We start from the raw sequence: 11,643 nt of genomic DNA on the forward strand, positions 1-11,643 counted from the left end.
GAACCAGGGATTGAACTCAGGCCCTTGCGCTTGCCAGGCAAGTACTTATTCCACTAAGCCATCTCCCTGGCAAAAATCCCATTCTTAAGTAATAATGTTGGTTACTGTATCTTCCAGGAAATAAAGAGGGACAGAAGTGGTAGTACATGCCTGTAATCCCAGCACCTGGGAGGCTAAGGCAGGAGGACTGTTATAAGTTGGACGCCAGTCTGCGCTACTCAGGGAGAACCTGTCTGAGAGAGAGAGAGAGAGAGAGACAGACAGACAGACAGACAGAGACAGAGAGACAGAGACAGAGAGAGAGAGAGAGAGAGAGAGAGAGAGAGAGAGAGAGAGAGAAAGAGAGAAAGAGAGAAAGAGAGAAAGAGAAAAATGTCTCCTAGGCTTGGGGATGAGGCTCAGTGGTAGAATGTTTGCCTGGTATGTGTCAATCTGAGGTCCACCTCAGGACTAATAAATACATAGCCAGACATATTTCCTCTCCTGACAGTGAAGAGAGCAGATGCTTGGTCTATAAAGAACAAGAAAAATGAAATGTGATATTCATAAGAACCATTTCCAACTCCAGGCATATACGTGCCTAATACTGTTCTCAGGACTAACATTCTACAGAACACAAGCAGGCACTTTGGGAAACCACTGCGTCACCAGTGCTCCCCAAATGTAGGTCCTTCACGAGCCATCTTCAGTTTGCCCTGACTCTGCTTTACTTGTACCGCAATTCAATATTTAAATGTGATTTAACCATTAACTTAATAACAATTTAAAATCATCTTCTATTTTAAATAAACTTATTTTAATAATAAACTGTATGTTCCTGTATCTATGGAAAACAGCATCACAGCAAGTAAATAAAAGGTAAATCTAAGAAGAAGCTGACCCGCTGTGTGCACAGAGCGGGAGACCACCCAGCAAGGACAGGAAATGCAGCCCCGCCCCACCGCGGGGTGCCTCTGAGGAGCCCCAGTTGAGACACAGGCAGCCAGCTGCGCAGAGGGCAGGCCGTGAGGGCCCAGGCCAGGAAGCAGAATGGGTATTTCATGCTCAGCCCTTCAGGACGTTCATTCTGTTTTATGAAACGGTGCTGCTTGTTCCTAGGATAGAAAAATAAAGCCACTTTGCATCCTTAACGGAAAAACAACTGGCGGTTTTTGGGTAGGTGGGGAAGCGAGCTGTAACTGAGTGGCAGTGCTGCATCCTGGTCCGGAGGCCTGTGCCTCTGGCCACACGTACAAGACAGGAGTGCTTTCTGTCCTTACAGCTGGGACCGCATGGCCTGCGAGGCCTGTTCGTAGGAAAGGGAGGGTAGGACAGAAGATGCAGCAGCTCAACTTGAAACTGCTTTTAGCCAATTCAAGACTGAAACAAAAATTACAAGGGAATAATTTTCTCATTTCTCTTTAATCTTCAACCTAAAATCATTCTGAGATTCACAGTAATCCTAACTGCAAATTCCTGAGAGACCACCAGCTTTCTGCTGGGACAGATCATGCAAAGGCTGTACACCTTGGCCTTTCAGATCCTGGGGATGCATTCAGACCTGTTCCAGTAAACACTCAACCTTCAGTTCAAGCATGCTATTCCTGGGTCAGCTAGTCACCAAAGGTCTGTAGGATGCTGAAAACTATATAAAATTTATCTAGCTCTTAAAAATACATGTTTTAATGCTGTTGGTAAACCCTAGAACAGTTTCTATTTCTTCTGTACTAGGGACTGAAGTGTGGCCTGGCATATGCTAACTGGGTGCTCTACCACTGAACTCTATCCTCCTCCCTCTTCAGTTTTGACTTCTAAAATGAGTTCTCAGGCTCGCCTCAGACTTACAATCCTCTTGCCTTTGCCTCATGAGTATCTAGAGTTACAAGGCAGGTGAAAATTCACATGGCTACCACAGAGATTACAATCCCATAAATTAAGATCAGAGTCATAGGATTTTAAAATACTAAAAACAGTGGAAACAACCTTGGGTCTACAAGTTCAAGTTCAGCTGTGCTACTATGACACAAGGATTTCTAGTCTACAACATGCACATGGCAGTAATGTTACATTGCTACCCTGTTTTAAGACCTTTCTTCTAACAAGAATTTGTCTTTGGTAAGCTCTTACTAATGCCTGGCACTGTGTAGAGAGAGGAGAGGAGAGGAGAGGAGGAGAGAGAGGGGGGAGGAGAAGAGAAACAGAGACAAAGACAGAGAGAGAGAGAGAGCGAGAGAGAGAATGCACAGTTTCACTTAAACTTATTGAAACATTTGAGGCAGTTGGTATAGTATAATTCCCATTTTTCAGATGGAAACAGACTCAGAGGTTTAGTCACTAGCTAAAAATAATAAATGACAGTTGTTTGAGATAACCTGATACATAGACTATATTCTTTTTAATCACTTAGCTATACTTTTTTTTAGAAAGTATTTGTACATCCTATCATAATACTTTGGGGAATTTCTACCTGTGAAATGCTCTGATTAGTTCACAATTTGGTAGTATGATCCAGAGGCACAGAAAACAACGGCAGTCGGGTGAGGGCACATAAAGGCAGCTGTGCTTCATTTCTAATACGACTCCAAATGCTACAGCCAGGAGGATACAGCTAGTGGGACATTTCTCACACTGCTCACCAAAAGGATAAGGTGTGTCAGGACAGAGCAAACAATGAAGGAACAACAGGAAAACACCCAACTACCTCCTCTATCAGCCTGTATGCCAGGGAGCAGCACTTAATATTGTGCAGCTTCCCATATTATCTAAATACTCAATGACCCACCCCGGACTGATGGCTTCTTCAGGAACACAGAGAGAATCCACAATACAGGAATCCCGGTAATCCTGCATTCTTCGCGCATCCATTATCAGCAAGCTGACACTTTTATCCGTCATCATTGCATACAGTTCCTTTGCTGTGATCACACCTTGGAATCAAAAGACAGTGTAAGTGACAAGATACACCAGCTCCAGGCGTCAGCACATCAGTACATGAGACCAACACAGCTTCTTGTAGCACAGCAAAGCACACGCAGCGTCACAGTGCTCTCTCACCCTATCACTCATTAGTTCTTCAACCAACATCAGGTGTAATGTGTGTTAATCTTTACAGCAGCACAGAGGAGCCAGAGCTGAGCTCTTACAGTGTCAGGTGTCAACACGTGGGCTTGGGCCATGGGCATGACGCCCAGCGACACACCAAAGGGAAATACAAAGGAAAATCAAAATGAGCTCTTGAGGCTACATCTGGTGGTGGCTTTGTGTATCTTATGAAAACACTATTTTTAAAACTCAAGACAGTGGAAAATTCAAGGCTATTCATCAGAAAATATGTCTATGGCTCAGAAATGTGTGAGTGGCCCTTCTCTATCCAGGATGACACTGGTTTCCCTGGACCCTGTGCTGCCTGGGGTGCTCTGGGCAGTGGCAGTTCACAGTGCCCGCCTGGCATGGGGCTGTCAAGCTCAACACACTACTACCTGGCCGCGAAGAAAAAGCCTGCTGAGCCTCACTCTACTCATGCTCAAGGGGTGGCTCCCAGTTCTCTAAGAAGACCAACAAGAAAGAAGCCAAGGGAAGCTACTTAAATTACCTGATACTGAGCTGGGCAGAGGACCCTGATGAAAGAAGGTCCCATGCTGCTGTTTCCCCAGCTCCCACCTGCGGTGAAGACCACAGTGGGCAGAAGAGCTGGAGCCTCTTACTGCCAGAAGGGTACAGACTCAAGCCTGCGGGCACAACACCTCCAGCTGCTAACAGACCCCAGTCCACCATCAGGAGGTGAAATAGGCCCAGCTCCAAAAAAGGGAACATCCAAGCAGGAGACCCAGGAAAGTGAGAAGATGAAAAGTAGCCCTGGGACAGCCCAGCAAAGCTGAGAGGGCACTTAACTCTGTTCTTTAAAAAATTGTTCTACAGCAATATTGTCATTACAGAATTTATTCCTGTGTTACATATAATTATGCTTAAGATAAACCTTTGCTGAGACAAGAAAGCTTCTAGTAGATGAAAATGATTTCCTAAGTCTTGTTTGGGTCATGTATTTGTGACTACATCACCTACAGATAACATCCGAACTGTTTAGATTGTTTTCCCAGCAAACAGCAATAATCACGATTAACTCTCCAAACTATAGTCATAAATAGTAACCATAGCTAATACTTAGTTTACAATGGGTTCTAAGAATTTTACATATAGCAACTAGTCCAATCTTTACAATAACCCCAAGAAAAATAGGTTTTATTATTGGCCTCACTTTACAGATGGAAAAACTGAGGTATAGAGGTTAAGTAGTGTGTTCAAAATCACACTGAATTCAGAGGAGGGGCCGGTTTTCAAAGCCAGGCAATGTGACTTCTGAAAGTTCATATCTAAGCCACTACACTAACTAAACTGCATCTGGAAAAGAAAACAAGTACAAATGATGGTTTCAATGCTTTTCAAATGCATACTCCTCTACTTCAACGCGTCAGGCTAAAACTACTGATAAATATTCCCCACAGTCAGTAGACACAGAATTGAAGGCATTTTCAATATAGTGGTACAGGTAGACTAAAAAAAATCATAAAACTTTGATACAGAGTCTGGACACAATGCTAAGAATCTCACTGTACACAATGTGAAATTACTCTGATTAAAAGAAATCCTCAGTGTGAATTTAAAAAGAGAACAAACTTACCTTTCTCTGCAGTTTCTTTTTTTTCACTCTTTTCACCATTGATCTAGTTCATAGGGGAAAAAAAAGTTTCAACTTTCACAGAAACAAAAAGTTGAACTTTAACATCAGTGAAGGAGAAAACCTAACAAAAGAAGTATGCTGAATGACATTTTATAAAAACATTGATGAACAATGCACTACCAAGTGACCTGAGTGTAGACCACAGCTAAAATGACAAGCAGCACATCCGAATTATAGGACATTTCTTCACAATTTTCTTTAAAGGCCAAATACAATTTAAAAGCACATACTGCTATAGAAATTTAGTGTTTAATTAGAAAACATTTCTTACAATGAAACAAATATTGTAGCTGTGCATTCTGTGTCCTCTATTACATAATTAAAGGAAATGTTTCCAAAATATTGCATTAATTTAGATAACCCAGGATAATCTTGTAAAATACTCATAGATGGAAAAGCATGGACTCACCTGGATCTAAGAATCAATTTTAGCACAACTAAAAATAAGAACCTAACATAAAGGTGCATCTATGTACCTTCATACAGAACACAACATGAGCCACACAATATTATCTGAGCAGCATTCTTGCCATAAAGTAAAACTTGAAACTCACTCTGCAAAATAAAAGAAACACGGGAACTGGAAAGCCAAGTCACGTGACACAAGAGGCAGCAACCATGGAGACAAAGAATGTGGCTCATGTTCCAGAACTAGAAAGTCCAGGCCACGAAATAAAAACCGAGAGGAGTACCTCATTTTTCCGAGGACCCGCAGTCCATTCTTCAGTATGTCCTACACCCACCTCTAATAAATTCTTCTCACGTCTCTTAAAAAAAGAAAACTGAGAGGAAGGAGACTCTCCAATGGAGATTATGCTAGGGCAGGGATGGCGAAGTTTTTAGTTTTCAGGGGTAACAAAACAGCCATGTGTGGCACGTGTGCCAAGGCTCACCACTGTTTTAGACACTTGGGGACAGACCAAGCAAAGACTGTCTCTCTGGTCTAGCTCCTGATTCAAACAAATCAATTCAGGAAAAAAATCACTTAAAACAAGTACCTATGTTAAAAAATATGCAGATCATTAGATTATCTTACACAATTACTGTCAATTTGTAGGTAAGAAAAGACTATGGTTATTAACAAAGTGCTATTTTGTGAGAGGTATACTGAAATATTGAGGAATAAAATGGTACATGAACTAGAATACGCTGTGAAATACCTGAGCAAAGGAAAGAGCAGGAGACAGATTTAAAAGTGTGGCAAAATGTCAGTTGATTAATAAAGTTTGATAGGGCTAAATAGTATTCTCTTTCCAAAATAAAAAGACAAAAAGTAAAAAGAACAAAAAGTGACCATCTACTCTTGGAAAGGCAACAAAATAAAAGAGTTAATAAAGTTCCCTCAACAGAAAGTCCCTTCACAGTTTCTCCCCAGTCTTGTTATTTGGGTAGCGCAGCTACCTGACGTACAAACACCTTGCAGCAGTGCCATTTATTGCACATGACAAGCTCCTGAAGACCAGATTCTGTCACTTGCTTCTACATAGTGCCTAAAACAATGTCATTACTTCTTAATGAAACTAGTGATCGACAAAGAAAAAAAAAAGAAAGAAGAGAAATAAAAAGAAAACTGGAAACTGTAAAATGCCTAAGAGGGAGATAAGAATCAAAGTAGAAGAATTTCCAAGGATTTCAACAGGGCTAACAAAATTGTTTTGTTTTGTTTTTTTTTGCAGACCAGTTTTTAAGGAGCAAGGAAAGGTAGGTAGTGACTAATGACAGGTACAGACTGAGTCCCCGGCAGCCTCAGGAGTGAAGCCTTAAAGGAGCAGCTGGACAAAGCGGAAACAGAAAGTGTGTGTGTGTGGGGAAGGACGGGGACAGCAGGATGAAGGCAGGGGTGTAAACCCGCCTGCAGGAACGCACAGGCAGGCAGGCGGCACCAGGTGAGCAGTGTGTCGAGCCAATCTTCTAACACAAACTTCAGTGTCAGACAGAAGAACCTTCAAGATCACCCCCTTCGAGACCTTCGCTCACAAAGCAAGGAACCTGGTTCCACTGAGATCAGCAAGACGCGCCTGAGCCAGGACATACGGAATTGCAGCCCAAATCCTTACTCTGATCAAGTTCCTGACAGCTAAGTATGTAATGAATGGACAGAGTGTACTGCTGAGGAAGCGCATAAAAATCCCCCAGCACCAACTGAAGCTGGGGTATTTAACTTCTAAGGAAAACACCTTAAATTTGAGCCTGGTGGCCAAAAAGAACTGCACAGAGGTATCTCAACGCCTCACGTGCACATCACCTGACCAACAGAAGCAGACTTTGACTTTACACAGAAATGTGCAATACCCTTTGTGGCCTGTCCTGGGAGTCCAATACATTCACTGGAGCGCCTCTGGCCGTTGTGCTACCCTCCTCTCTTCCAGCTTCCTGCCGCCTCTGCTGCTGTAGCTGTTCTTCCTGTCTGTCTTTCTCCTCCAGCTTTTTCCGAACTTCAGCTTCTTCATATCTAATTGAAAAAAAGTCAAGATGTATGTATTTTGCTGGCAAGACAGAGGAGAGTAAAGGGGTTCCCATGTTAAATTTACCCCCTGTGTGGGGCTGCTAGACAGCTGCCCGTTCACCCTCCAACGGGGTTCCCCGACGACTCGCTTCACGGGTGCCTCTCAGGACAGCTGCATGTCTACTGCAAGATCGACCAAAGTCTGGCAAAGAACGACTATGCTCTCAAGCTGAAGTTATTGGATGTTCCTTCCCTCTCACTGACTTCAATCTTTCTGAAGTTTATGTAAAGTTTATAGTTTCTTTTTTTTTAAGGTGTTGGGGATTGAACCCAGTTCTGATGATTCAAATCTGCTGCAATTTTCTTTAGAAAGGCACTGCAAGCCCCTATTTCTCTGCACAAAACAGTCCGAAACTGCTGTGATATAGAATAAAAATGTTAAAATGAGCCTTCAGAATGTACTGGGGGAAGAGCCAGATTATCACCAGGTCAACAGGTTATGGCTTTTTGTTTCTTTTGCAGTACTGGGATTGAACCCAAGGGCTTTACACTGAGATATATGCCCTCACTTTGCACAGGCTGGGCTCAAATTTACAATCCTCCTGCCTCAGTCTCCTGAGTGCTGGGACAGTGAGGGTATGCCACCACACATGGCTATCTTTTTTAAAGGATGATTACACTGAAATTTCCAACTTGTTGGAAGTTAGTGATACAGCTTAGTACATATCTAAGTGTCTTGGTTACCTTTTCTCTCACCGCTGGGACAAAATACCCAGCACCCAAAGTTAAGGAAGGAAAGGTTTATTCATTTCACAGTTTATGAAGGTTTCAGCCTGTAATGAGCCACCTCTGAGGCAGGGTGGAATGTGGCAGAGGGGCAGCCACTGAAGGCAGCAGAAGACAGCAAAAAGCACAAGCGCAGTATAAGCCTCTTTCCTTCCCTCATACTGTATGCAGGCTACTGTAGCTGTAGAACTCACACCCCCAGTCACTAGCCATGAACCCAGCACAAACTCTACACTCGCTGCCTCTGAGAAGCCCTGGGCCCATGAGTACATGTGGTTTGGGGGACACAAACCATAACATTCCAAGGAGTCTGAAATTCTTCCCTCTTAGTTTAGTTTATAAGCACATGGCAGGGAATGTATGTTATCAAGCACCCACTACCTTGTTTGCCCCAAGTACGACCAGCAACACCTGGGAGTTTCAGATGAAGAAGGGAGAGGACTGCAAATAACGTGGCCTGAGGGGGTACACAAATGTGGGTTTAGTATATAAAGACCATAGCAAGAGCTGTTACAACTATGTTCCAGGATGGAAAGGAAAAATGTTTTTGTAATAAGTCAACACATAGGAAATCTCTACTGTATAGAAATAGCCACTACAAGGGCCGGGGAGATGGCTCAGTAGAACAAGCGCTTCCCTGGCAAGCGCAAGGGCCTGAGTTCAATCCTTGGTTCCGCAAAAAGGAAAAAAAAAAAGAAATAGCCACTACAAACAAAAAGAATCAGAGAAATTCTAGAAGTGAAACTTTTTTAAAAAAGAAAAAACCCTCACCTGAAAATTGGAGATGACAGTCAATATGTACAGAGCAACAGAAATTACCTAATCTGAAGGGTGGGCCTGGAAGATGGCTCCACAGAAGTGCTTGCCTAGCAAGCCAAGGGCCTGAGTTCAATCCTTGGTTCCTCAAAAAAAAAAAAAAAAAAAAAAGACCAATTGAAGGGCTGGTGAGATAGCTCAGTGGTATAGAGCACCTGTTTAGGCAAGCACACAGGGATGCAGGGATCATGGTTCAATCCCTGGCACCACATGCAGCACCAGCCCTGCCCCCAGAGTGGACTGAGGTGGCCACAAAAAAAAAAAAAAAAAAAAGTACCCAATCTGAAGAACAGATAACTATATGAAAATAATAACACAAGAACACAGCCTTACGAAAATGCTGGGGAGGGGATATATATATATATATATATTATATACATATAGCTGATATCCCAACAGAGACTGCAAATGGGGCAGAAAAAATACTTTAAGAAATAATGGCCAATAAATAGTTCAGCAGATTAAAGCACCTACAAGCAGGCACAGGGGCCAGGGGTTCAATCCCTAGGCCTGCTATGCCGGTGCACTGAGACAGCAATTGAGACTGGGCGTGGTGGCGCATGCCTGTAAACCCAACACTTGGGAGGCCGTAAACGGGCGTATCACTATGAATCTAATCTAGTAGTGAGACTCTGAACACTCTGTAGAACCTTTCCTAAAATATAAAAATAAAATAAAATAAAAAAGAAGTAATGACCAAGAGCTTTCCAAATTTTATTAAAGACACTGATTTACAAGTGTAGTGAATTCTAAATAAGAAAAGGACAAAGAAAAACATCCCAAGCCATATGACAGTACACTCAAACCAAGTTGAGAGGGGCAAAAAATCATTTTTCTTTTTTGAGACAGGGTTGGATAAGTAGCCCAACATGTCCTCGGTCTGCCCCAGCCTCCAAAGCGCTAATTACAGGGGTGTGCCACCATGCCCAACCTGAGAAAATCTTGAGTCAGGTGAAGACAATACGTTACACACAAAGAATCAGCGACGAGTGACTGGCAGCCCATTTGCACAGAGGAGGCAGTGGAGGCCGAGACACATAGCTTCTTTAAAGTGCTGAACAGAAAAGAAACCAGAATCCCACACATCTCCGGAACACAGCCTCTCAGAATAAAGAAACACATACAGATACCTGCTCATCAGAGAAAAGAAGAGTTTGTTCCCAAAAGACCTGAACTATTAGGAAAGCTAATGATCCTTCTTCAGGAGAAAGGAAATGATTCCAGGTAGAAACTATCTGAAAGGGACAGAGACAGGCAGAAATGGAAAATGCACGAGTGAATATAAAATATGTTCCTTTCCTTTTCATTTCTTTAAATTACACATGCCTTCTGTTTTGGTTTTGAAGATTGAATCCAGAGGTGCTCTACTACTAAGCTACATTCCTAGCCATTCCTAGCTTTATTTTTTACATTGAGACAGGGTCTCACCAAGTTGCTTGGGCTGGTCTTGTACCTGCCTACCTCAGCCTTTCCAGTACCCGGGACACTGGAAAGCGCCACCACATCCCACTCACAAGTGCACAAGTTACCACACTATCACTAAGGGAAAGTTCTACTGTATAAAGGGCATAATATGCGTGACAACTACTGCGTAAGGTATAAAAGCAGACTCACATAGGTACAAGGCCTTTATATTTCATATGAAGATAATGTTACTACATACATATGCACACATCGTAACACAGAAAACAAAAACAGAAATCTCTACAGAGCTACTTTTTAAAAATTTAGTATTGTTAAAAGCTACCAGAGAACATGGAGTTCTACACAGAATAATAACTCAAAGAAAGGCAGGAAACTAAGAAATGAAAAACAGCAACTCAAAGGAAGCCAGGTAAATAAGAAAAACAGACAATGCGAGGAAAAACATAATGATGCAGACCTAAGCCCAACTACAGCAATCATTATTTAATATGAATAGACAAAATAGACCATGAGGCAGACATTCTCAGAATGGGTGAAAGTAAGATTCCATGCTTGCCCTACACAGGTGTACAGACATTAGGGAGGCTCAAAGTAAACAGCAAAGGATGCTAACAGTAAGCGCAGACTGCATGGCCTCAGCAGTGTTCAGGACACAGGACACTCCCAAGGGAAAGAGAAACGTAACAATGAAGAGGTCAATTCACTGGAAATTTATAATACAAATGTTTATGTGCCTAAATCCATAATTTCCAAACACACAAGACAAAAGCTGAGTTAGTACAGAAACATATGGTTAGAGATTTAACACCTTCTCTTAGCAACTGTTACAACTATACATTTAGTTAGTTATTTGCAGGGTCTTGCTACGTACTTCAGACCCGCCTTGAGCTCCATGGAGCCCAGACTGGCCTCAAAATCAAGGCAAATCTCCTGCCTCAGCTTCCCAAGTGCTAAGACTACAGGCATGTACCACCACACCTGGTCAGAAACTGTTACAACTTAAACCTGCAAAACCTCCAATAGTCAAGATCCCACCAGCACCATGTGACCTAAACAACACACTGCTAAGGTTTAAACATGGGTCGGTCGGTCCTCTATCCCCAACCAAACTCCTGAGATTGAATGTGACCTTGGTGTTCAGAGCAGTGTTAAGAGCCAGGGGACTTCAGAAAAGGACACATTAGAGAAGGTCATGACTGAATTGGTGATTTTACAAGAGACAAAGACAGAAAAGATTGCGGCACAACGGGCTGCGGTCACCCTGGGCCCTTGGCTCAGGCTGCACCATGCCACTTGGACTTTCAACCTCAAGACTGCCAACTCAGTTAACCTCCTGTATTCACAAAGACAGCCTGCCTCAGGCATTCCCGAAGAACAACACAGACTAACACCATATTCAATTGCACTTTCTTTTCTTTTCAAATACCCAGACAGACCAGCAAGCCACAAAACA

At 42.7% G+C, this 11,643-nt stretch overlaps 1 protein-coding gene across 3 annotated transcripts in view; it reads right to left on the reverse strand.

The window, feature by feature from the left end:
* Usp8 (ubiquitin specific peptidase 8) overlaps positions 1-11,643 on the reverse strand; it is an 85,495-nt gene that overhangs the window by 50,897 nt on the left and 22,955 nt on the right. For all 3 annotated transcript variants that reach the window (XM_023724046.1, XM_004639001.2, XM_023724047.1), the window contains exons 5-7: positions 7,010-7,169; positions 4,658-4,700; positions 2,762-2,906 (exon numbers count right to left, since the gene is read on the reverse strand). In XM_023724046.1, coding sequence (XP_023579814.1) covers positions 2,762-2,906; positions 4,658-4,700; positions 7,010-7,169 — 348 coding nt within the window. The remainder of the gene's footprint in view (positions 1-2,761; positions 2,907-4,657; positions 4,701-7,009; positions 7,170-11,643) is intronic.

The sequence above is a fragment of the Octodon degus genome, unplaced genomic scaffold, assembly GCF_000260255.1.
Source record: "Octodon degus isolate 3935 unplaced genomic scaffold, OctDeg1.0 scaffold00105, whole genome shotgun sequence".
In the NCBI taxonomy this organism is placed as follows: Eukaryota; Metazoa; Chordata; class Mammalia; order Rodentia; family Octodontidae; genus Octodon; species Octodon degus.